The sequence below is a fragment of the Nelumbo lutea genome, chromosome 7 (genome assembly GCF_056320005.1).
Source record: "Nelumbo lutea isolate HS-2025 chromosome 7, American lotus-T2T, whole genome shotgun sequence".
Classification (NCBI taxonomy): domain Eukaryota; kingdom Viridiplantae; phylum Streptophyta; class Magnoliopsida; order Proteales; family Nelumbonaceae; genus Nelumbo; species Nelumbo lutea.
In genome coordinates, this window is record NC_142690.1 from 49,591,019 (window position 1) to 49,618,795 (window position 27,777).

The following is a 27,777-nucleotide window of genomic DNA, read 5'->3' on the forward strand; positions in this document are numbered from 1 at the left end:
TACAAATAAAATTTAAAGTTTATTCTCCATTCAAAATACAAATTCCATTCGTTCATTCTCAAGAATACAAATTCCATTCGTTCATTCTCAAGAATACAAATTCCATCCATTTATTCTTAAAAATACAAATTGCATCAATTTATTCTTAGAAATATCTAGTTCCATTCAACAAACTTCATTTACAAAAACTTCTTTGGCTTCTCCCAAAATCCTGTCTGGATATGAGAGAATTTCTCCTCTCTAGATATGAGAGAAAAGTAGAATTCCTCAAGTTCCCTAACTGCCCAAAGCGATACATGATATAAGTTCACAACATTGCTAAAATCCAATCTACCCACCTTCTGTGAGCTATTTATTACAGTGTTGTAAGAGACGATACCTAGAACCATACCAACTTCTTTCATGACAGCAAACTCATGCAACATTTCATCTAAACGACCAACCTGTCCCAACATTGTTAAAATTGTATTATAAGTTATCACATTTGGCTTATATTTTAGGATCTTCATTTGATCAAATATCAAGAGTAGACATATTCATAGGTTAGGTTCGGGCTTGAATTTTACCAGAATTTGAATGGGGCCCAGCCCGAAGTCCGATCCTGACACAATGTAAGTTAGGCCCGAAGCCCGACCCATTAACAGGTCTAATCAAGAGCACTTTGTCAGGCTCTTCATTTCATCTCCCCAATTTCTGAACTCAACTTAACAACCTTATCATTTAGTTCTATGAGCTCCTCCTCAAGCCTTTTCTCCGATCTGTTCAGGAAAGATTGGAGTACCTTTAGTTGAGAAAAAGGATTCTGCTTAGAATTGATAACAAAATTATGCAACTATTCACACAACTAATTTAGGATATAGCTTTTAACATCTAACTTTATTCAATTCTTTTGCTTAGCTATCTAAACACCAAAATTTTGGAATCATCTTAAGATATTGCAAGCTATATTGCATAATATTTTCAAAACCATAATATGATCCATATAATATCCCGATTACAATTAAATTGAGTAGAAAAGTGCAAGAAATCTATTTTGATATAAAATCTGTGTAAGAAAGAAAGAAAGAAAAAAAAATAAGGTTTGTGCAAAGAAGAAAAGCGGAGAGAAATTGAAGAGAATGGGAAAAGCCAAAATTAGGTTTGGTTGCTCCTTTCAGCTTATATACTCATAAATAAAAACTAGATACAAAGACAAGTATGCCTTTAGTAAGTCGGCTACCTATAAAAACTAACACTCTTAACTAAAACATAAACTAATGGGCCTTGGGCCCAATAACTCTCTAACTATGCATTGTAAATAAAAACAAATGTTATCAGCACAAAACTCAATACTCCCCCCCAAGTTGGGAATAAAGGTCACACATTCCGAACTTGCGTAGATTATGCTCCAACTTGTTTCTTGCAACACATTTTGTAAGAATATCAGCAAGTTGCAAGTCAGATGCAACATATGGTAAGCACACTTCTCTAGATGTCACCCTTTCCCATATAAAGTGTCTATCTACTTCTATATTCTTTGTTATATCATGCTAAACTAGGTTATGGTTAATGTAAATTACTGTTTGATTATCACAGTATAGCATTATAGGTTCTTCAACCTCAACTCTAATCTCCCCTAACAAGGATTAGACTCAAAGGAGCTCTGAAACACCATGTGTCATGGCTTTGTATTCAATTTTTGCACTTTGACCTTGTTATAACTATTTGTTTCTTACTCTTCCATGAAACCATATTACCTCCAACAAGAATGCAAACTCCTGATGTAGATCTCTTGTCATCTAGACACCCTACTCAACAAACATTTATGTAAACCTCTCACTTCAAATGTCCATGATCAGTAAATAGTATGCCTCTACTTGGGTGTCCCTTCAAATAGGAAAGTATCCTGTTAATGGCCTCCCAATGTTGAACTCGTGGGGCATGCATGTATTGCTTCACCATACTCACTACATAAGAGATGCATGGTCATATCATACATAAGTATAGCAAATAGCCCACTAATCTCTAATACCTTCCAACATCCTTCACTAGCTCACCTTCTAAAGCATTTATCCTATGGTTCTGATCAATAAGTGTATCAGATGCCCTTGCCCCAAATTTTTTTATCTCTTATAGTAAGTCCAAAACATACTTCCTCTATGAGATGAAGATCCCATGCTTGGACCTTGCCACATCAATGCCCAAAAAATACTTTAGCTCCTCAAGATCCTTAATCTTAAACTCTTTGTACAGGTTCTTCTTCAAGGTATCTATCTCACTTAGATTATTTCTTGTGACTATAATGCCATCCACATACACTATCAAAACTGACACCAGTGATCCCTCCTTTTCATAAACAGAGTATGATCATATTGAGTTTGAGTATAGCCAAACACTACCAATGCACTTCTAAACCTATCAAACCAAAACCTAGGTGATTGCTTCAAACCATATAAAGACTTTTTAATCTATATACCTTTCCTTTAACCACATCACTATAAAAACTAGCTAGAAGATCCATGTACACCTCCTCTTGCAAGTCCTCATCAAGAAAAACATTCTTCACATCAAGTTGGAAGAGGGGCCAAGAGTATGTAGCTACTAGTTATAGGAGAATCTAGACTGAACTCATCTTTGCCACAGGTGCAAAAGTTTCCAAGTAATTTATTCCAAGTTTGAGTGTACCCTTTTATAACCAACCTTGCCTTGTACCTTTCTATACTTCCGCCAACCTTGTACTTTATTGTATAAACCCATCTACATCCAACTGTCTCCTTGCCATTAGGTAAATTCACAATCTCCCATGTCTAATTTCCAACCAATGCTTTCATTTTTTCTTGCATAACTATCTTCCACTTAGGTTTGGAGAGAGTGCCACTAGCACTCCTATCTCTTCCCTATGTTGTCGTAGGCGCTATCATGTAAAACATTGAGAAGAAAGACACAATGGAGGTGGCAAAATGGGTGGAGTAGGTGAGTCATACTTTGGAGTGGACAAAGGAATTGGAACAGGAAGTGGTGTAGATTGCTTACTTCCTTCCCCAAAACACTCCCCATGAGAAGAACCCCCTTGAGATAGGATCATAAACAATTCCCCTTTTTGATTTCCTGTATACCTAAGGAAGACACACTTTTTCGCCTTAGGTTCTAGCTTTAAGCGATGAAAACCAAGAATATGGATAAAGCATACACATCCAAAAACCCTTTGAGGAATATGGAACATCTTCCCCTCGGGAAAAAAAAGGCCGAATGGAATGTTATATCCAAGAACATGAGAAGCTACCCGATTAATAAAACAATTGCTATAAAAACTGCATTACCCAAAAAACGAACTGGAACTATAGAGCTCACCATCATGCTTCTTGCTACTTCCACAATATGTCTACTCTTCCTTTCTACTATGCCATGCTATTGTGGAGTATATGTACAACTGCTCTAATGGACTACTCTATGCTCTAGTAGGTATGATGCCATGTTTTTTTCAAAGTATTCATTGGCATTATTTGATCTAAACACTTTCACTCATACCCCAAATTGTGTTAATACCATCTAATGGACATGTTAAACCAAAGAAGGTATCTCATCACAAGATCTCATCAAATATATCCAAGAGTATCAAGAATAATCATCCACAAACAAAAGAAAGCACTGATAACCACTCATAGAGGAAATATGATATGGCCCCTACATATCAGTATGAACAATATAAAAAATTGAACAACTTTTATTGCATGTTTTAAAAGAACATCTACAACACTTTCCAAGTTGGCAACCCTCACACTCCAAGCTGGACAAACTGATAGACGAACAACTTTAGAAACAAAAAAATGTAAAGAAGTAAAAGACAAATGCCCTAACCGATTATGCCAAAGCATAATCTGACCCCCTGGCTCTGACTCATTGTTTCCGCTAACATGATGACTCTAATGACTGGGAAGTACATCAAGAAGATAGATTCCATTCACCTCATGACCACTCCCAATCGTCCTCTTTGGTTCTAAATCCTACAAAACACAATGACCAAGAGAAAAATAATCACTAAATAGTTCAAATTCTTTGTCAAGCTACTAATAGACCCTTTCCCAGTCTAGGAACATGAAGGACAGAAGGTAGGGTAATGGTATCGGTTACTTTGATAGACCCTTTCCCAGCAATGCGAACATGTAATCCATTAACTATGGAAACTCTGTTTCTACTAGAGTAGAGGTGGTATGAAGAGAAGATGGTGGAAATATTGGTCATATATTTTGAGGCTCCTGATTCTATAATATAGGGAGGTCCTCCCTTACCTGTAATGGATGCATAACTTGTAGTGGCATGTGAACTGCTTGTATGTGCAAACGAAGTAAAATGGCTACCTCCCGATCCACCTGCACCTTGTTGTCCACCTGATAATGAGCTAGAACCGGTTGTATCCCTCTGATTCAAAAATTGCCCATATCTCTCCAATTTGGCCTCACTACAGTTGTTGCAATAGACTCTAGAGAAGTTGTAGTAGGTGGTCCTAATAAATCACCAGTTCTATCATATTCACATTTCCCTTCTTGTTTTTGAGCCAGGTCGGTATAAGGTGTGGGTAAAGCTTCCAACAAGTATCCCTACTATGTTTAGGTTTCTTACAGTAGTCACAAATTAGATCGTTCTTGTCCTCCTTCCTCATCATTACATTCCTCCTACTCTCCTCTCTAGACACAAAGGCATATGTCTGAAAGAGAGTTACACTGTCTCAATAAAGAATATGTTGTCATGCAATGTCATATTCAGGGTTAAGTCCTGCTAGAAACTTACATACCCTATTATTCTCTACCAACTTCTAATAAGTTGTTGCATCTTTGCTACTTTCCCAAACCATAGACTCCAAATGATCTAACACCTGTCATAAGGTTTGAAGATTGAAAAATAAATTGCAATAAACGTATCTCCCTACTTAATAACAATCACCTGGTTTCTCAACTAGTAAGCTTTAGCAACATTCTCATTCTATGAATAAGTTTCCGCTACTCCATCCCAAATCTTATTAGCTATGTTAGCCCATAGAAAGTTCTTACTTATATTGGGTAAAATGGAATTACACAACCAAGTTATCAACATGTAATTCTCCTATACCCACCAGGAGTAGTCAGTCTCAGGTTTCTTGTCTTCGCCATGTAGTACTATCCAACTTGATTGTAGTGATGGTCTCAGCCCCAAAGAAATCACCAACACCTCCTCTACCTAGTCCCACGTCACCTATAGATTTGTTTCCAACTCAACAACCCTTCATAACTCCTAGAACAAACTAGGAAATCAATGTGTGATGAAAAGAAAGAGTTTTATCTCCTTTAGAAACCTCAAACACCTTCTTGGTACCCTAAAAACCCCTTCCTCCAAAGATTCATTTCTTTGTGGGAGTAGGGGAAGGAAGAGAAAAGATTGCTACTCCCTTCAAAGGCCTCGAAAAAGACTAGGACTTGAATCGCCCTCTTTAAAAAACCTCAAGAAACCCAAAAAAAATAGAGCATCACTTTTTAGGTCAAAATTGAAGAGTTCTACTAAATCATGATTCTTTTCCTTTTCCTAGTTCTTCCTAGTTTTGGTGCTAAATGCTAGACCAACTACAAGGGATTACAAATTCACCAAAGAATCCAAAAACTAGGCTTACTTGAAGTCCTTGATTAGCATTTGACCTCATCATGCAATCAATTGATATGATGGAATGGTTTAAACAATCTCTAGACTTGCTCTGATACCAAGTAGAAAAGTGCAAAAAATCTATTTTGATATAGAATCTGTGTAAGAGAGAAAGAAAGAAAGAAAAGAGAAGGTTTATGTAGAGAAGAAAAGAGGAGAAAATTTGAAGAGAATGGGAGAAGCCAAAATTAGGCCTAGCTGGTCCTTTCATTAGCTTATACAAGTATGCCCTTAGTAAGTCAACTACTTTAAAAACTAAGTAAGCACTGTTAAACATAAACTAATGGGCCATGGTCCCAATAACTCTCTTACTATGCTTTGTAAATAAAAACAAATATTATAAGCCCAAAACTCAACAAATTGTAAACTTTTGACCTGGGGAGTCAAGACACTACTTGCTAGTTTGGGAGGCAATTAGTGCTACTATAGACATGCCATGATGAAATGGTAATAGGTCCCACCACATGTCATGATCAAATGAATACTGCTTGGTGTCTTTTGACAACTTCGGAACCTAGTAATAGATGGCAAAGGAAATTCGAAAGTTTTTTACTTTGGGTTCTGTGCATTGTCAAATGTGTTATTTTTATTTTTATTATTAATTACTATTTTTAATGGTTTGTAATATATCCTCAAAGATCAAGAAATTAAAAAATTCAAAATGTCATGTAAAGGTAAAGGAAGTAAGGAAAAGAAAAACACAAATGCATAAATGAATGTAAGGCAGACACAATTTAATAAACATCCTGCACAATGCTAAGATGACTTTGATGCATCTCTAGTTCTACGTAGTCTAAAATGTAAATGGAAGTCATGCATTCCCATAGCATAGATTCTCTCTCCCTCCCTCTCGTAGGATTAGGAATCAGATTCATACAAATCATAATACAACCCATGCAAAAAATTGAGGCCTCAGGAATTTCACTAGAAATTGAGGCCTCAGGAATTACATTACCAAAGATAAACATTGAGACCAATAATGGATAGCCAAGGAAAGATGGATTTGTTTTGGACTCTTCCAATGAATGCACTCAAAGAGGGTTGAATAATGATTCTGGTGCAGGTGCAAATGCAACTTCAATGGGCAGAGATTATACTTGTCACTGTTGACCCCCTCTCAGAACTAGTTTAGTCCCCATGTAAAGGCTGGTCTTAAATTTGTTGAGTGCAAATTTGCTGATAGGAAGCCCTTTCTTTTATGGGGATGGGGGAAGTAATATGGTTCTTTCACTACCACAAAATATTACATCCAAGGAAATTATTAATGATGGATTTGGGTCATTTTGAGAGATTAGTTCATAGGGTTACTTTTGAAAAGTCACCTAGAAGCACCAAGAACATGGGTTCAATCACCCATGAGATATGTCAAACAACACCGAAATTAGGAAATGGTTTGCTGATTTTTTTAGAACTAGATTTCAAGATGCTCATGGAATTATTATAGGATGATCATATTATGTTAAGTTTACGTGCTTAACAGTTTGAAGTGTCAACTATATATGTTTATGATGACTATCAACACCAGATTTTTGCTTGGTCTGTTGCTGGGACCTTCAATTCACATCAAACACCCGATCAGACCCATTCAACCTCTCCGAAACACCCAAAAACCTAAGAGATCCGAATTTCACCCCAAGAGCCCTTAGATCCACCGTTAAATCTACCCGATACCAATTCGATGACTCCGATCAACCCCAAATAGACATTACCCTTAGACCCCAAAATCACCCTTCCCTCATTGTCGAGTTACCAAATTCCCAAACTACCCCTTTGCACCAAATTACTCAAATACCCCTAAACAAATTACCAATGTACCCCTTTTTCCAAATTCCCAAAATGCTCTTAACCAAATTACCAAAATACCCTTCAAAGCCAAAATTACCAAAATACCCCTTTTCCAAATTATCGAAATACCCTTTGCCCAAATTCCCAAAAATACCCCCCTTGGACCAATTACCAAAATACCCCTAATAAAATTACCCCACATCAAATTCCCAAATTACCCCACACCAAATTACTCAAATACCCCCTGACCAAATTACCAATATACCCCTTTTTCCAAATTCCCAAAACGCTCTTAACCAAATTACCTAAATACCCTTCAAAGCCAAAATTACCAAAATACCCCTTCTTCCAAATTCCTAAAATATCCTTTGCCCAAATTCCCAAAAAAAAACCCTGATTACCAAATTATCCCTCACACCAAATTCCCAAAATACCCCCCTTGGACCAATTACTGAATTGCCCCAAGACCATAAATAACCAAATTTTCCTCACCCCAAATTACCATTTTTGACTCTTGAAGACCCAACCTGGCAAGATGTCCCCCCCCCAAACCCAAGCTTACCTACCAAAAACCCCTTTTAGATTTTTTTTAAATCCCCCTTCCTTTCCATTATAAAGAGGAAGCACCATTCCCAATAGAAGGGGGTTGAAAGAGGGAATTTGGGAGGAGGGATCTCACTCTTTCATCAATTTTCTTTGGGAAAGCCTAAAGGTTGTCGAATGGAGAGTTCAGAAGAAGGCGCTACCAAAAGAGGGTCCAAGAGAGAGAGAGAGATAGAGGGAGAGAAGAAAAATCGAGAGGGTCGGAGGAGAGAGGCATGGTTGAGCGAAGGTCTTGAGAGAGGACAGAGGGCTTTGAGAGAGTGGTGAGAGAGAGCTTTGCAGCATCATTTTTCATTTCAGGACACGAAGTAAAGTTTGATTACCTCATACCCACATTCAAAGTTTCAATTGTAGTTCTAGTCCTACGTTGTCTATTTATTTTTCATCTCCTCTCTCTATTGTTATCTATAGTTGTTTTGGTTCTTGGGTTCGAATTTGAACTTTGAGGCTTGTAAGTTCTCTGTGGTTCAATTTGCTCAAGGCCCTACATCCAAAAGGGGATTGATCTGGGAATGCAGAAGGGAACACTCTTTCGAGCTATTAGAGGATCCGAGTCTCTAATCTAGTTTATGTGCAATTGGGGATTATGGTATTCACACTAACTAGAGAGAGGGGTGTCTAACCCCTTCCCTCTCTCCCTCAACTTACCCAGTGGTCTATTGATACAGAGTCATTGTTAGTTCTAAATGATTTGGATAATTTAAATCCGGGAGGCCCATCACTCTCCATTATGGATTTCCGATGGGTGGCGACTCTTACCATTCAGCCGTGAAGTGAACAGCTGGAGCATTTGCCTGACGTTCACAATGACCTAATGTGATTATTAAGGTTTCAATTGTATTTGCAGCTGACATCTTGTCCATGTGCAGATTACCTCTATGAAGAACTGCATCCACCTTTAATAATAGTTACTACATCATAAATAGTTGTAAATAGTAGTCAAGGTAGAGCCCAAATATGAACTTACTAGAGTTTAAATGGGGCTGCAAATCAAGTTGGTATTGGATTTTGATGAAGTCAATAATGTACAGGACCCTATTGTAAGAGTTTGAAACTTCCTTGAATTTTTACTGATCAAAGTTTTGGTCCTAAATGACATGGATAGAGTAAAATTTGTGTAACTGCCCTATGTACTCAATTATTATCAATAGTAGATCTTTTGACTCTTTTTTTAATTAGTTCTAGAGGGATCATACTGGGAGATCCCCTATCACCATTATTACTTATTTGAAAGGTATTTTATTAGGTTTTAGAGTTGATGGTATTGCCAGCAAAAGTTGATGGGGGCCTACTTTGGGCTTTTAGAGGTCCAACTAGAGGTGTAAATTGGGTCATGCTGGGTTGGCATGGCACGACTCGCATGTGCCCTATGCAAAGTGCACACCGTACCATGCCAACTCGTGGATCGAATCAGGTTGTGCTTCCCTCCCTCAAGATAGTTTGGGGGGTCATCCAGGCACAACCCACAGCCTGAGTTTATGCAGGCCCATACCTTGCCATGTCGTGGGTGCCTATAGGACGAGCCTTGGGCCAAGCAGGCCACAAACTAAGCCAAGCCATGTTTTTTTTTTGAAAAAATAATTAAAATTTTAACACAAATTAAAGAAAATAGACAAAAAATTAAAAAAGATCTTAAATTTTTATTTTATATGAATTTTGATTTATACGATTGTTTATATATGCAATAATAAAATGAAATAATATAATAAAATTTAAAATAAATTTATATATTAATATACTATATAATTATTATACATAATATAATATATATATATATATATATATATACATATATACATATTACATATTATATATAAAATATATAAATATATATGGCCCGCAAGATCGTGTCGTGTTGTGCCAGACCATGGACCTAAAACTCTAGGCCTAGCACGACCCATAGGATCGTGCCATGCCTGACACGACCCACAATCCATCATACTGGGTTGCAACGGCACAACCTGATTTACACCTCTAGGTCCAATTAGAACTTTAGATACATCTTTAGGTGGTTGCACAATGACTTTATCTAGCTGCAATAAAAGGAAAAACAAATAACTTGTCATCCAAGAAAGCATCACCCAAAAATAATGTTATTGACAAACAATGCAGTAAAAGAAAATTAGATATTTTAATACAGCTGGAATATGTATTATAAAACACTCCATGTCTGAACATCAAACTATAAGCTGCAAAAATAACATCAAACACGTGGAGGTCCACGTGGGTTGCCATGGGGATCAAATTAATAATAATAATAATAATAATAACAATAATAATAATAATAATAATAATAATAATAATAATAACTAGTATTAACAAATTACTACTAGAAAGTGCTTTTACTATGCAAATTTCACAAATTACTTCTAGAAAGCACTTTCAAGGCACAATTTACACAAAATACTTCCAAAAAATACTTTTAAGGTGCAGTTTTCACAAAATACTTCTACAAAGTACTTTTAAGGCACAATTTTCACAAAATACTTCCAAAAAATACTTTTAAGGCGTAGTTTACACAAAATATTTCTATAAAGCAATTTTAAGGCATGTTTACACAAAATACTTTCAAAAAGTACTTTTAAGGCACAGTTTTCACAAAATACTTCTAAAAGTACTTTTAACGCGCAGTTTTCACAAAATACTTCTAGAAAGTACTTTTAAGGCACAATTTTCACAAAATACTTCTAGAAAGTACTTTTAAGGTGCAACTTACACAATATTTTCAAAAAGTACTTTTAAGGCGCAGTTTACACTATTTTCAGAAAGTACTTTTAAGGCACAGTTTTCACAAAATACTTCCAAAAAATGCTTTTAAGGCGTAAGTTTCACAAAATACTTATAGAAGAAGTAATTAAAGCTCAATTTTCACAAATAAATTCCCTTTCCATATTTGTTTAATGTGCCCTAAAGTAACATAAAAGTGCAGATATTTGTAAAATTACATATCATTTGGACATGTACAACATGCCCAATGTAAAATTACATATCATTTGTAAAATTACATATCATTTGGACATGTACAACATGCCCAATGTAATAACTCCAACTAATAAAACACATGTAGATGCCCAGTACACATAGGTTAATTTAAATGCATCATTCCGACCAGACGGCCTAATAGTTGAAGAATCATGTAAAGTTATAAAATGACAGAATTGACAATATGCTTCTTCGTATGTTTTATATGAGCAAAAGACTACACCACTATACTGATGGACCTGCAAGTTGCATTCGGCCTAGGTATCGTATATACCTGGGTGACAACCAATGAATACTACGTAGTTGAAAAAGCAACTAATAAAACAATGAATACTACGTAGTTGAAAAAGCAATTAATTGTCTCGCCAGAATGTTGGAACCGCTCTTGCATCATCCAACTCCTCTCATTATGTCCAACAATATGAAGGAAAATAGCTAGTTGTTCCTCCACTGAAATATCTCGACTGTTTGCAATGAGGTCACGCTCTTTCAGAGTATTGCACAATCGTATAAATACATATTTGTCCATACGACAAAGTTCATACAATCAGTCATCGTGCCCTTCAAGGAAAGACCTTGTGTACACTACTCCCGTACAGTCCATGGTGTGTTTGGGTTCTTTGTGAACCCAAGTATCATAAAAAAACTCACTCAACATAGAGACAACATTCACAATGCACTCATGCTCATCATCGGTACCCATCACCCCATTGTAAGAGAAGCTACTATCGGAATCGGACTGTGTACCTGATACTACCTCAGTCTCCGTTTCAATTTCCTTATCAATAACCATCTCTTACACTATCATGAAATTTAGTAAAGACAAACAAAATTATCATAAATGCAGAAAATATAAAAAACACACATTTAATTAACATTAAAATATAAATCAAGTCCAACGATAATAATCCTACGAAATACTAAATGAAGAGTACTCAAGTTCTCCAGTCTATGTGACAAACATAAACTTAAACACAAATTGATGCAAACAAGTTTCACACACTATTGGAATGCTCATACAACTCTTGAACCATCTTCAATAGTAAGGTAGGAAACCCGATCGCAATAAACAAGTCAAGGAATTCACCCTTCATGAACTGGAGACTAGCAAACATGAATAAAGGACTCCCCTCCTCAATCTTAGGGATCTCTTTTAGGAGGTTAAAGCATTGTTCCATAGAACTTAGTTTCTTGTCCTAGCCAATTTTATGGGTAGTTGATAGCTCAAATGCATATGCAATCTTGTCCATACACTTACTAGTCTGCATAGCAACCGATGTCTGCTTTTTCCTGGTAGAGTTGCTACTCTCCCCTACATCTCTGCTAATAGCTCTATATGAGTGAGTGCTTGTTGGGACCCTTCCAGCATCCTACATTGTTTCAAATGCAAACATGGGTGGCTCTGGTTCATGTTGTATTCATCATCCAACTAGTCATCATCTAGAGTTGGTTGGGTTAAGGGCACCACCTCTAGTAGTGTACCCTCATTTGGTGCCCAACTATCGTAACGATGGGCAACTATGCCACCAAATATGATGTCCAAATCTGCCGCACAGGGAAAACCCTTGTATCTAAATTGAGCCGCATCAGGGAATGTCTATCACACAAGTACAGAACTATGCAAGGTTCTACATAACAAAATGATTAACCTACATGTTTATTATGTTAAAAATGCTAAATTACACCATTCCTTCAGATAGTCAATCCAAAAGTCATCTCCAACAGTGAATGTTTCATTCACTGGATCCCAACCCGATCAGGTAAATGTTGACAGTTTATGGAATATCTTCCACTCATTCTTTACTGCATCCCAGTGATTCTTCATTTGTTTCTGGGTGTAGTTTTTCCACGTTATCCTATTAAAATCCTGAATCACATTTGCCCATCCTTGTCTATCCAATGTGGTATTGGTTTGATGCCCGACAATGACTTGTTGCAAGCATACATCCACCCAAGTTTTATGCAGTTCAAGAGTCCACGTAGCCTGAGAACTCCCCCCATTTCTCCCTTGACTACTAGCCATAACCAACTAATTATGCAATACTAATTATGTTAATATTGACAATAAAATAGAAGAAAAAATGGCCACAAGAATAATATACCTGAATCCAAGTATATGAATTATGTTAGTATTGACAAATATGTGAATTTGTTTATTCTTATTCAAATCAAGTTTTGAATTCAGGCTTGATCATAAATAGGCTTGGACTAGCATTTGCTTGGCCTTTATGGCCAAGGTAGAATTGGACTTGGGTTTGAGATGAGGTTGGGCCTAAGGTGGGCTTCTAGGTCGGAGTTGATATTGGCCTAGGCCTATTTGGCATTGGCCTTGGTTGGGCCATAGGCTAAAATGGGTTTGGACGACTTCCTTGGCCTTGGCAGATTTTGGATGTGGGTTGGAATGGTTTGGATCTAAGGTTACAGCCGGCCTATATGGCCTTGGCCGAGTTGGGCTGAGCATGGAATCTGTTTGAGATGAGCTTGGGCCTAAGGTGGGATTCTATATTGGAATGGGCTTAGGATTCTACGGGTGTGTGTGGGCCTGTGGTTCCTTTTTGCCAGCCAACCCAAGGCTATTAAAAAGAAGAACTTCATTAAGAAAGTTTGAACAAAACCTAAAGCCATCATATCTAATACTAAAACATTCAAACCCTAAATAAAATGCAAAGAGTTAAACAATATAACAATCGATTGGTAAATCAAGACCATTCAATAAGTGGGCCCATACAGAACATCCAATCAAACCACAGTGAGATGATTACACGGGAAACTGAGCTACAACAACCAACCTGGTCACTGGCTGTGAATGCTGAAAGCTGACTCCCAAATCCCAATTGTATTTGTTCATGAGATACTACTGCTCGGATGGTTTATGGTTCAAATCCCTCAGAGCTTAGATTACCAAGAATGAAGAAAAGATGCTTGGTTGATTTGGTCTTAATGAGGAAAAACAAAGAGCATAAAAACAAATGGTTTGCCACGTGTATTTAGGCTTATTTGTATCAGCCTCTTGTGTTTTGGCCTTGAGTATTTATCCTGTGTATTACCTAAGATTCTTTATTTGAATGCAACTCAGTTGAAGAAACACCTATTAGTGTCACTGAACTGAACAAGGGTCAATTGATCTTAAGATACTTATAACTCACTTTGTTCCTGTATCATATCCAGATCCACCCAAAGAACTACTTTGTAAGTATTCTATAACAGAATTATCTAAATCCTGTTATGTATTCTTTTAAATAATCTCATTTTGGATGTTTCCTTTGATACAAAAGAAGCTATGACAAAACTTGGTGTGTATTGTCCAAATCCTTTTTGCAATGGTTGTGGGTTGGATTTGCTAGATGAGTCAGATGTCGACAACCCAAAATTCTTCCATGTAGGATTTTTAATGGAATCCCAAAAAGGCTCCATGCGTCTGACATATCACTATCAAGATGAATTTTATACACATACAGTAGAAACAAACAGTTTTTTATCATATTTTAAGCTGATTTTTTACCTCATTGACCTCCATGGAAGAACCCATTTAATTATGTGGCTATATCTTGTTAATTTGGAGACACCTTGCAAGTTAGAGAGAGACACCTCTCTCTCTTTCTCTCTAACATACACACAAACACACCCAACTCTTGATCAGTCCATGCCCTGTATTTAATCTTTTAGTTTATGTTAAATTAAGCCAATAAGAAGTTACACTTCCCCATATAAGAGAGAATGACATCCCTAGTGAGGGCTAGCTGAAGCAGGTATTATAATTTATAAGAAACAGGTATCATAACAAAGACTTGACACCATTGCTGCATACGCCATAGCATCCTCATAGAGCTCTCAAAGGAAAAGAAATGCAGACCTACAGCATCCGTGACAAAAGGAAAAGAAAAGCTGGTTTTTTCTTTTCACAAGGTGCTGGCAATGGACAAGTTCTGAAGAGTTCTGTCAAGAAAATTACTAGTTCATTTCAGCCCAGCCTTGGCATAGAAATTTCTAGTTCTGAAGAGTTCATATCAGCAAATAGCAAGTTTATCTCTAATAAGTTGCATATTTGAGTGATTTCTAAACCCTGAGTATTGTAAAGGAAAGGGGTCTGAATTTTTGTTTCATAAGTCAGTCATTCAATTTCTGTACTTATCTTTTCTGGTTCACCCTAACAAATGTAAGCATCCACAAGCAAAGGAGGCATTTGCAGGGAAAAGCAATTTAGAGCAAACTAATTGAAAAATTCTTCAGCTAGAAATAACTGCATATCCTCTTTTTTCTTCCCTGAACAGTAGCCAATAATGTTATCATACAAGAAAAATAGCTGAATTCAGCCATTCGGATTCATCAAAAAATAAACACCTATTTGGGTTTCTGCTTCAGAGAGATCTGAGATCAAGTTCTATTTCGGATTTCAGAGCTCTGTTTCACGCAACCAACTTCAACACCACTTATCAGATAGATTACACAATAGTAGAACGAATGAAAAAAAAAAACAACCATGAAAATACAGAGATCGATCTCTGTAGAGAACTAACCTCTTATCACCGGTCGCCGTTCGAACAGTAGATTACACAATAGTAGATCTACAAAGAATAGAGTTCATGTTAGAAAAAAACAAAAAAAAAAATCAATTAAATGAGAAAAAAACTTCAAAACAAAGAGGAAAGAGGCCAAACAGCAGGTCCGTCGGCCACGGTTCCTCACCGCCGTTCTTCGCCGGTGGACCTGCAACTGTGCACTGCTGCTGCTAGGGTTTGAGGGTCGAATGAGGGGGGAAGGGAGAGGTATAACTGCACGGGGGTATTTTTGTCATTATAAAATTTTGTCAGGGACTGGTTCATACTATTTTTTTGAAGAAGTATTTCTTCAAGAAGTACTTAAAAAAAAGCCACCTTGAAGTTGCTTTTTTAAAGTACTTCTTCACCACTTTTTTACCAAACGCCCATAAGTACTTAAAAACCACTTAATGTGTGGTCCCATGTCTTAAAAGAAGTACTTCTTTTAAGTGTTCTCAAACAGGGCCTAAATTGTTTCAACATTAGTTCTATAGTACTTAATATTTGTCTTGGGTCATTAGTAGGAGATATTTACAGCAACTTCACCATGAAATCATGTTCATTCTCAATGCAAAGCACAAGTAGAAGGTACAGTCCGAATGTGAAACTGCTCAAAAGACAGTAGCTACTATAAGTATATAGTCTATTTCCACATGTTACAAACACAAATGAGGGAAGATTCAAACCTTCAGATCTCCAGCTTCTCCATGTATTATAGGTTCACCATCCTCATAGAATACCACTTCCTGTAAAATGGGGAAATTTAGGTCAAAAGGCAAATCTGCTACCAGACAATAGCTAGATTTCACAGTAGCCACTTACAGTAGCTACTGTAAGTATTGGTTTTGTATTTTAAAATATGCATTAATATTGACTTGTAATTAAGGATGTTATGTTAGCCCCCCCCCCCCCCCGGGGGGTGAAATTTGTTAAGAAACAAAGTTCAGTTTAATCAGAGAGCAACAAGACCAACTAGTTTAGATTTCCCAAAGGGAAGAACAGAAAATTGAAAATCAATAGTTAAATCACATAAGAAATGCTTATAGAGTTCCATTATTACCTGATATGAGTAATGAGTGTGAAGATCAACTGATGACATGAAGCAAGTCTGTGATGGATGTGTCTGAAAAACAAAGGCAGAACTCGATCAAGAGCAGAGTCCAGTCAATAAGATATACACCTTAAGGAAATGCAAGAAAATGAAAGGTATCTTAAAAAGAAACATGGATTTGTGGTGTGAAATTCGACTGAGAGAGAAAGAGAAGTCTCCTTACCAAAATATGATGGAAAAAAGATAAAAAATTTCTTTAAATAGTGTTAGAGTTAGCCAAATAAGGGTAGATTAGTCAACTCACCTTTGTTAAGTTATGTGCTTATGTGGCAGTCTTATTAGAGACTCTCTGTCCCATACTTTAGTGGGGGCAGTTTAGTCTTTGTATAATTTATTAGAGCCTAATCACTATTAAGAGGTCGACTGATAGGGTTTAGCCTATCAGGTTCAACAGTTCTTTCATCTTCTTCTTCTTCTTCTTCTCTTCTTCTTCTTCTCCTTCTCTTTCTTCTTCTCCTTACTGGTTCGGACTACTGTAGCAGCAGTTGAAACATGGTATCAGAGCGGGGTTCGTGACCTGCTTCAGTTCGTGACAACTTCAGTTCATGCTTCAGTTCTCTCCTTTTCTTTTCCGGGCTGTCAATGGAGAAAACTGGTTCGTCCTAGGCCTGAAACATCTCAGCTCTTCTTTCTCTCTGGTGCACAGAACCTCCTTTCTTAAGAAAACGACTTCAGCAGTGAATGGTTGGCTGAAGCACCCAAAAGAAGGTTGGTTATCTCTTCTCTTTGTGCTGTTGGTATTTCTGGGTTGAAAATCTTCAAGAATCTGTGAGGACTGATTAGAACCTAGAGAACTAGGTTGGTTGTTGCCCTGGTTCTTGAAAAAAATTTCAAGAACAGGCTGTGTTTACAGTGACCGAATGGTGTAAGGGCTGCTGCAGGTGGCCGAATGGTGTAGGGGCTACTGTGGGTGGCCAAATGGTGCAAGCTGTAATGCAGTGGCACTAGTTGAGTTCTCTTTGATCTTGTAGTGCTCTCTTAAAAGTGTTAGACAGGTCTGTACCGTGTGTGACAGCTATGGCTGTGTGGTGGTGCTTGTGATGCACAATCTCTGTTGAGTAGTTGTAAGAGGGCTTACATGTGGTTAGTAAGCGCTGAATTAATGTCGGTGTGGTTCGTGGTTTTGTGAAATCAGTAGTGGTGTGGACAAGAACAAAGGCTTGTGTATCTATCATTGTGTTTAGGGACTGCTGTAGGTTCTGGAACATCAAACTCCTGACAGCAGCACTTAGTTGGTGACTAGGAATTCAGATTAGAGGCAGCATTGAAAGAGTATCATGGCAGCAATGGGAGATGGCTGTAGTGATCAGAAACCTAGTGTGGTGGTTTCCTCTGACTATCTAGGTGTACAGATGACCTCAATTAAACTAAATGGTGAGAACTATGTTCTATGGGCCAAGTTAGTGGAAGTTTTTCTCAAGGCAAAGAGGAAAGTGAAGCATGTGAAAGAAGATAAACCACCGGCTGACTCTCCAGGGTTTGATGATTGGGAACAGGAAGATGCTCAAATCATGACATGGCTATGGAATAGTATGGAACCCAAAATAAGTGACAACTTCATGTTCTTAGGTACTGCTAAGGACATGCCAAGAAGTTGTATTTTGGGCAAAATAATACTATAAGGGTATATCAACTCTATTAGGAGTAATTTGATCTGCAACAAGGAAATAAAACCCTAGAAGAGTACTATGCCAGTATGAAGAACCTCAAAAATTAACTCAATGTCTATCATCCTCTAAGTCCAGATGTTAAGGTTCCGCAACAACAGAGGGAACAACTAGATGTCACAAGGTTCTTAGTGGGGTTGAAATCAGAGTATGAACCAATTAGGGCCCAAATATTGGGGGGCTCTACCCTTCCTACACTTGAGGAAGTGTTTGCACGGCTTCGTAGGATTTCTTTGGGACAGACAGAGAATCCCACACAATCTGATAGATCAGCATTTGTGACAGCCAGAGGAGGTGGACGTGGTACAAAAGGGGGAGGACATGCCTCCCGAGGAGATCGTGGAGGTTCCATAATTGGCCGAGGTGGTGGTCGTGCTTCAGGGGGAGGCCATGGCAAAGGAAAAAGCAACTCTACAAGGAAGTGTACCCACTATGGCAGGGAAGGACATTCGGTAAAGTTCTGTTATGATCTCCATGGCCCTCCCTCTACATGGGCCAATCATGTTGTAGTTGGTGGGGTTGATGTCAATGATAATCAACAAGCAGACCTAACTCCTTCCACATCTACATTTGTTTTCGGGAGGGAGATGGTGACTGTACCGCATGATGAGTATGAGCGGTTCCTTCAGTCTACTTCACAGCACACTACTGCTACTCTTGCCCACTCAGGTATATCTTGCCTGTCATCTAAAACCTCTCGCTAGATTATTGACTCTGGAGCCTCTAATCACATGACCGGGACTCCAGGTGTGTTCTCTTCTCTCTCTGAAACTTCCACATCTCAAACTGTTACCCTTGTCAATGGTTCATCCTCTCCCATCTGTGGTGTTGGCAATGTTGGCATGGCTTCTTTTTCTTTATAATTTGTTCTATATGTTACTAAGTTTCCATTCAATCTTATGTCTGTTAGTAAATTAACCAAGACTCTTAACTGTTTTGTTACTTTTTTCCCTTCCTCTTGTGTTTTCCAGGATCTCAAGACGGGGAAGAAGATTGGTGGGGGGCATGAAGCTGGTGGATTGTATTACCTTAACGGTGGTGGATCGTCAGTTGCACTTCAGACTTCTCTCACTCCTCTACAATGGCATTGTCGACTGGGACATCCATCTCTCAAGGCACTCAAGATACTGGTTCCGTCTTTGAGTCATTTGTCGTCGTTACAGTGTGAGTCGTGTCAGTATTGGAAACATTGTTGTGTTCCCTTCAGTCCTAGAGTTGAAAGTCGTATGTTGAGTCCTTTTGCTTTGGTTCATTCAGATGTTTGGGGCCCGATCAAAATAGAGTCTTATAATGGTTACAAGTATTTTGTCACTTTTATTGATGATTGTTCAAGGATGACATTGATTTACTTAATGAAAGAAATGAGTGAATTATTTTCCATTTTTCAAAAATTTCATGCTGAAATACGTACACAATTTGGTGTTCCAATCAAAGTTCTTCGTTCAGATAATGGTCGTGAATACTTTCTTACTTCCTTTCAACGGTATTTAGAACAGCATGGCATCATCCATTAAACTTGATGTGCATCCACTCCTCAACAAAATGGGGTGGCTGAACGAAAGAACCGTCACCTCCTTGAAACTGCTCGGTCTATTCTTCATCATATAAGTGTTCCTAAACTGTTTTGGAGTGATGTACTTATTGCGTGTTTCCTCATTAATCGGATGCCCTCCTTCATTCTTCATGGTCAGTCTCCCTTCTCTATCTTGTTCCCCACCTTGTCTCCCTTTCCATTAACACCTTGTATCTTTGGCTGTGTGTGCTTTGTTCACAATTTGAGTCCTGGAATAGACAAGCTGGATGCACGCTCTATTAATTGTGTCTTTCTTGGCTACTCTTGGACTCAAAAAGGGTACAAGTGTTTTAATCCCATTACTCGGAAGTGCTATGTCTATTTGAGTTTGTCCCCTTCTTCTCAGGAACTGAAGCATATTCGTCTCCATCTTTACTTCCTCTTCCTCTTCTAGTTAGTGATCCCGTTCCGGGTGTTCCTGTTGGAGTTGACTCGTCACCTCATCTAGTGCAAATCCCTACTGAACGACCACCGATTCGGCAAGTGTATACACGTCAAACGACACCGGCCCCTCCTCCAGCTTCTACCTTGTCCGTGGATCCTGTCATTGCTCCTATTGCTAAACCCTTAGGACTTGATCTACCCATTGCCTTACGGAAACGTAAACGTAGTTCTACTCTCCATCCCATTTCCAACTTTGTTTCAGTATCTCGCCTTTCCGCCTCACATCGCCGGTTTGTTTCACTATTGTCATCTATTTACATACCTAACAATGTCCAAGAGGCTCTTAGTTCACCTGGGTGGAGGCAAGCAATGGAGGAGGAACTCTCTGCTCTTCAGCATACTCACACATGGGAGCTCACTACTCTTCCACTTGGTAAGCATGTTGTGGGTTGTAAATGGGTGTATACTGTTAAATACTTGCCAGATGGTAGTGTGGAGCGTCTAAAGGCCAGACTTGTTGCTAAAGGTTATTCATAGTTGTATGGAGTGGACTATATGGAGACCTTCTCTCTAGTGGCTAAGATTGGCTCTGACCGTGTGTTAATTTCCCTAACAGTTATGTATGATTGGCCCCTATTTCAACTTGACATAAAAAATGCCTTCCTTCATGGTGACCTTATGGAGGAGGTATATATGGAGCAACCACCTGTGTTTGTTGCTCAGGGGGAGGATGGTAAAGTGTGCAAACTGAAAAAGGCAATTTATGGGTTGAAACAATCACCCCGTACTTGGTTCGGGAAGTTTAGTGAAGTGGTGAAGAATATTGGAATGAAACAATGCCAGGTTGATCACTCAGTGTTCAACTATGACTCAGAAGCCGGAAAGATTTTATTAGTGGTCTATGTGGATGATATTGTCATAACTAGCAGTGGAAAATTAGGGATCGTCAAACTAAAGGTCTTTCTGCAAAATCATTTTCAAACAAAAGACCTTGGGACATTGAAGTATTTCTTGGGTATAAAAGTTGCTAGATCAAGACAAAGTGTAAACCTGTGGCAAATAAAATATGTTCTTGATCTACTAGACGAAACATGATTGTTAGGTGCAAAACCGGCTGAGAACCCTATGGAACCAAATGTTAAGTTGAACAGTGATACAGGGGAAATATTTGATGATCCTGGAAGGTATAGATGACTAGTGGGGAAGCTGAACTATTTGACTATCACGAGACCAGAAATCTCCTTTGCAATTAGTGTGGTGAGCCAATTTATGCAGAACTCTCGTATATCTCACTGGGATGCAGTTCTTAGAAATGTAAGATATTTGAAGGGAGCTCCGGGCCGTGGGCTATTGTATAAACCAGGAGGAAAACTTGAAGTAGTTGGGTACACAGATGCAGACTGGGTAAGCTCTGTGTCTGATAGAAGATCTACTACAGGTTACTACACATTTCTTGGAGGAAATCTTGTGACGTGGAAGAGTAAAAAGCAGACGGTTGTGGCTAGAAGCAGCGCTGAAGCCAAGTACAGAGCCATGGCACACACTACATGTGAATTAGTATGGTTGAGGAATCTCCTACAAGAAATCGAGTTCCACATGGATAAACCTATGAAATTGTACTGTGACAATCAAGCTGCGCTCCATATCTCATCCAACCCTGTTTTTCATGAGAGAACAAAGCACATAGAGATTGATTGCCACTTTGTGAGGAAGAAGGTTCTTACTGGAGAGATAAGCACAGAACATGTAGGCTCAAGTGATCAGTGGGTAGATTTGTTTACAAAAGCCTTAAACTCAGGGAGAGTGAACTATATATGTAACAAGCTGGGATTATGACATATATTCTCCAGCTTGAGGGGGAGTGTTAGAGTTAACCGAATAAGGGTAGATTAGTCAACTCACCTTTGTTAAGTTATGTGCTTATGTGGCAGTCTTATTAGAGACTCTCTGTCCCATACTTTAGTGGGGGCAGTTTAGTCTTTGTATAATTAATTAGAGCCTAATCACTATTAAGAGGTCGACTGATAGGGTTTAGCCTATCAGGTTCGACAGTTCTTTCATCTTCTTCTTCTTCTTCTTCTTCTTCTTCTTCTTCTTACTAGTTCGGACTACTATAGCAGCAGTCGAAACAAATAGGATAAGTCTATTTACCAAAAAAAAAGAAGTCTTATTCTAGTAAAAGCTAAAAAATCCAATAAAAAATACAAAGACAAAGAAATGAGAAAGTAGAACACTACTACACTAGCTAGGTTTTGTTCAAATTAATTGGAAGTGTATAATTGGATAAATCATAAGATTTTTGGTTCATGAATGGAATTGTAGGTTTAAACAGTAATCATGAGAATTATCCATAAAAGGATTCAATCATAAAATTTGGAATGGGGCCCTTAGGATTCCCTATTTGAATCATAAACCATATCATAAATCATGAGATTTTAACTACATCAGCAATCATCGTCCAAAGAGGAAAAAACATCTTAGATTCATGGTAAAAAATGGTAGAAAATAAAGATATGGGCACCAACTATGAATATCTTACTGGAGACATTAAAGTTACTCCGAAAGCCGACCCAAGGGTGACTACATCAGTTTTTTTTAACATGTCGAACTGTCGTAAGGGCATGAGACAGCTATTAAAAAAATGAAAAGAGAAACTTTAGTTGAAGCAAGTTGGAAAGAGTACTTTGTGCTAAATATTTTATATCCAAAGGGAAAGCACAATATTCTATGTCCTGAAAATTGACTTCAAGAAGTGTGAGCTGGCAATATCTAACCACTACAACAAAGATTGTACAATGATATATACTTGTGACATGTAGGGCCCGTTTGGCAAGTCTTTTTGAGAAGATCTTCTTGTAGCTCTGATAGTCAAAACACACATTGAGCTTTTGACATAAGATCTAGGCAGCCCGAAGACCGTTTGGCAGACGCACATCTTTCCATGCATCATTTCGGGTCTTTCCGTGCGAGATTAAAATGTGAAAGACGCGAGAAGCTTCATTTGGAGCTTCCTGAAATCAGCCCAAAATGGGCTTCTCGCATCTTTTTGGCATCCCCATCTTTTGGTGGCTAGATCTTTTGTGTGCCAAACAGAAATAGACTGATTTTTGGTCTTCCCAGCTTGTAAACAGCCGAAAGACCACGTGGAAAGATGCGCCAAACGGGCCCGTAGTTTTTATCCATCTGCCCTTGAATGATATCAACAGGCTTATTTTAATGTCCAAATATCAGCCACATTCCTCCAAGCTGGAGAATAAAAGAAAGATTGTCAACAAAAGCAAATTGAAGATGTTTTATTAGGATATTGGACATCATATCTTAAAATATTGATCACAACAAACAAAATTTTATCAAATATTCCAGGTAGTAATGAATAGAAAATAATGTCATTTGGTACTAATTCCTTGAAAAGAACAAAAATATATATCACAACAAGAAAGAAAAATAATGGTGCAACACCTCCATCCACAAAGAAGGGTACAATAATCATGAAGTAAAGTTGTCCTTGTCACTTCAAGTAAAAGCTTAATCCTCCTTAACAAAAATAACATAAAAAATAGAAATAAGGAAAAATAACATTTATTGAATAAGAATTCTTTCTGGTAAGCATTCTATATAAAAACTCAACCATTACCACAAAAAAAAGAAAGGAAAATAGACATAGAAGTACTGCTCAAGTAAATAAAAGAGCAGGATGGCTTGCAATGCCAACATGGCACAAAACAACACAGAGCTTGAAGTTCTTATTTAATTCCCTCGTTCAATAATATAGGTAATTTAGATGAAGCAGATGATACCGAAGACTGCATCAACAGTCAATTTAATCCAAGAAAATATATAAAAGCTAGTATTAGTAGGCAATTCAAACAAATTAATCATGGATCCCTCTAGTTTAGAATAAATTAAGTTTTGAACACAATTCAAAGTTCAACGAAAGCTATGGATGCCAGCCAATAATGGGAAATCAAGATGGTTAAGAAATAATCAATTCAAGATTGTATCACCTATCACTAATAGTGTAGAATAATCACAAAGAAAATTAATTTCATTAATATACAAAACAAATACTTCGAATACTACATTAAAGCAAAGACAGGATGTGTTTACCAATAGACAAACTGAAAGAGATGGACTAACCTATCTATGGCTTACAAGGATTGTGTTACAATTTTGAACAGAAAGAGACCACGCCGAAGGAGGAACAGAAACAGAAGTAGAAGTAGAAGATAAAGAACAAGAAGCCTTTGATTGCCTTTAATAATAGAAATATCAGCTCCGTACAAGCCTAAAAACCCTATTTTTTTTTAAATTTTTGTTGTAAAAGAATACAGGCAGATAGAGGAAAGAATCAAAGATAGACCTCGAAGTCGAGTTCACCTATGAAGGCACAGACTGTGATGAAGAAGTGGGAGGAGGAGTGGAGTAGAATTTGGAGTTTTTAATGAAGAAGAAGGCTTTCAACAAAGGAGGAAGAGGGATGGAAGAGAGGTGGGGGTTTTGCTTGAGATGTCTCAAAGGCTTCTTGACATGAGGGTATCTTTATAACTATTGACTTCTTCTCGTTCTCTCTCTCTCTCTCTCGTCCTTGAGCAAGTCTGGATTAATTAGTTGAACTTGAGCCAGTGTGTCGAAACAGTTTTAAGAAATAGCAGTCAAATTTCACACTACCGGTGGTTTAGTCGAGACCGGTGGTTTGAAATTTGGATGAGAGGAAAAGACGACCAAGAGAGGAGAGAGACGGAGAGGGCGAGAAGAGAAGAAATGTGTAGAGGAAGAGGCGTGGGGAAAAACCCTACTCGGTTTGTGGTGTGAAATTCGTTGAGAGAGAGAAAGAGACTACAAGCTTAAGGGCATCATTACCAACTTAAGGGTAAGACTGACAGGTTGTGGCTGCAGACCAATATTTCTAGCGGCAGTTGCCTTTTATCCCTTTCAAAAACTGCCGCAATAAACTTAAGGGCATGATTACCAACTTAAGGGCATCAACCGAATATTTTCTCAGTTATCACGATCTTCCATAAATCTTTTTTCTTGCATTTAAGCATCTTCTCTAAGGATAAATCAATTGAGCGGATGAGACTAATTTGGTTATAAATGGTAGAAGGATTTATCCAACGAAGACCAGGAAACACAATAGAAGAAGTTGGAGAGAGCTACTTCTATTAGCTTACCAACAGAAGCTTAATTCAAATGGTAGAAACAACCAGTGATGGGAGAGCCAAAGTTGCAAAATCCATGACCTTCTGCACGAATTTATTCTTGCAAAGTCAAGGGACCAAAACATTTCAGCAACATTTGATGTTGATGGCAATGTTATAATGAACAAACCAGAAGATCAGACGCCTATCAATCCATAGGAGTTATTGTGGAAAAGTAGCAAAAAGAGAGAACCTTGTGTACCATTCTATCTTCATGTTCCAAGTAGCTACACTACCCAACGTAACTCATTTACCAGAACACTCTTCTATGGTTGCAGGCTTCTGAAGGCGTTGGATTTGAAAGGTTCCGGTATTGAGTTGCTTCCAGATGAATTTATCAACCTGTTCCATTTAAGGTATTTAAAGTCTGAGGTATACCAAAATCTAGATACTCCCCAACTCTATTGAGAAGCTTAGCCTAGAGACGTGATCTCAAACATGCCTATGTATCTTGATTATCAATTGGAATACTAAAGCTTCAAAATCTGAGACACATTCTTGTTTACAACCATGGGTCATACTATAAATTCCCTAAGGATTTAAGGTGCCAATAAGTGTTAAAGGAAATTTGAAATCCCTGCAAAAGCTGAAACATGGAGGCAAACCAAAGCAGAAATCTAATGAGAGAGGTAGGGAGATTGAGCCATTTGAGAAGGTTGGATGAGGAAAGGATGGGTTCCATCTGTACTCCTCCATTGAGAAAATGAGCCACCCTTGCTCTATAGTTTTATATGCAATAGAAAGGCTAAGATTCATGATCTAGAATCACTATCTCATCGTCCTCCACTTCTTCAACGGAAAAATTCTGGATGGGTATCTGGAGAAGGTTCCACATTGGATTCCTGTGCAGCATAATCTGATCAAATGACGTTTGAAATATTCAAGAATGACATGATCCACTTGAAGCGCTTCAAGGTCTGTCTAGTTTGATAAGCTTCAGCTTCTTGATGCCTACCAAGGAGATTAGTTACGTTTCCGGGCAGGAGGGTTTCGGAGTCTTAGGATTCGTCAGATCACCGATAGTGGATGAGGGAGCAAGGGAACAATATCCCGCCTTCAACAGTTTTTATATTCGGAATTGTTGAAGGCTAAAGTGGAAGAGGTCCCATTTGAATGCCTTAACCAACTGAACGCTTGATTTTGATATGCCTTACCCTAAACCAAGGATTTTAAAATAGAGCCGGACAACGAACCGGTTAGGGGTCCGGTTCCAACGGACGGCCCATTCTGATAAAAAAATTTAAAAATAAAACAGTTAAAATTATTGGATGGTTTGAACGGTCTGAACGATTCAACTCTCCCAGTGAACGATTTAGTGACAAAATCAACAGTTTTTGGCAAAATATTGGGATAAAACAAAGCCGATCATCTGACCAGTTCCCGGCTTTTCCGGACCATCCAGTTCAGACCAGTTTTGAAAACCATGCCCTGAACTTAATTTGAAACTGTCATCTAGGGGCCAAGATCACTGGAAAGTTTCAGATAACCCTGATGTTTGACGTCGTTTATAGGGATTTATAAAAGATGAGAACATCACTGACACAGGTCTGGACCAATTAGGTGAGTGATTGGCAGCAAGTAATCATTCCCATCTCTCTTTCTTGCAGTCTCTCTCCCTGCTTGACATAGGGTCTGTTTGGCGTGTCTTTTCGTATAGTCTTTCAGCTGTTTATAAATCGGGAAGACCGATTTTCAATCTATTCTCATTTGGCTCGCGGAAATTTAACCGCCAAAAAACAGAACATCAAAAAGACACAAGAAGCCTATTTTGGACTGATTTCGAGAAGTTTCAAATGAAGCTTTCCACGTCTTTCATATTTTATCCTCATGCGGAAAAATGTACATTTACCAAACATACTTCGGGCTGCTCAGATCTTAATGCAAAAACTCAATACATCTTTTACATGTCAGAACTATTAGAAGATCTTCTCAAAACAACACACCAAACAGGCCCTTAGTAAGTAGTTGAAATTGGCTAGATATGTAGTACTAGAATGATTTATGCTAGACTGCTAAAGCAACCATGGCTTAGGGGTAATAACGTGTCTTTCTATTTCCAATTTATTTTAATTTGGTTACATCTAAAAGATCATTTGGTGCACATCAATTCAGGGCAACGTAAGAATGTTTAGAATGTATATGAAGATCAGCCACTTGTAGGCGTATCGTCAATATACGGCAATCAGATTCCACATTTCCACTTCTGCACTTCAATTTGTCAAACAAATAGACCACTTTGTTTTTCAAGGAAACAAATCTGATTTAATAGGAATAATTTAAACGTTGC

At 38.0% G+C, this 27,777-nt stretch overlaps 1 protein-coding gene across 19 annotated transcripts; it reads right to left on the bottom strand.

Moving 5' to 3' along the window:
• On the bottom strand, window positions 1-26,590 carry LOC148846322 (uncharacterized). Of its 19 annotated transcripts, none has more exons than XR_016102290.1 (8): window positions 25,464-26,590; window positions 22,832-22,922; window positions 16,618-16,680; window positions 16,244-16,303; window positions 16,093-16,164; window positions 15,537-15,584; window positions 567-758; window positions 1-443 (listed from the first exon to the last, which is right to left on the bottom strand). XR_016102290.1 is itself a non-coding variant. In XM_088955124.1 (6 exons), the coding sequence occupies exons 1-5, from the start codon at window positions 25,574-25,576 to the stop codon at window positions 15,543-15,545; spliced, it is 369 nt and encodes a 122-aa protein (XP_088811250.1). In that variant the 5' UTR covers window positions 25,577-26,590; the 3' UTR covers window positions 10,924-11,540; window positions 15,537-15,542. The 19 variants fall into 19 exon arrangements, 5 of the variants coding, with proteins under 5 accessions (XP_088811250.1, XP_088811252.1, XP_088811251.1 ...); XR_016102291.1 differs by having other exon boundaries at window positions 567-781; XR_016102288.1 differs by lacking the exon at window positions 16,093-16,164.
• Between the last annotated feature and the right edge of the window lie 1,187 nt (window positions 26,591-27,777).

What these genes read in the sequence shown, in the direction of transcription:
- LOC148846322 (XM_088955124.1), bottom strand. Translation starts at nt 25,576, where the DNA reads ATGTTTTGGTCCCTTGACTTTGCAAGAATAAATTCGTGCAGAAGGTCA. An exon ending in TTTGAATTAAGCTTCTGTTG is followed by an intron (nt 22,923 to 25,463) that starts GTAAGCTAATAG and finishes TTTTTTTAATAG; the next exon opens with CTGTCTCATGCCCTTACGAC. An exon ending in GAGAAGCTGGAGATCTGAAG is followed by an intron (nt 15,585 to 16,243) that starts GTTTGAATCTTC and finishes TATTCTTTGTAG; the next exon opens with ATCTACTATTGTGTAATCTA.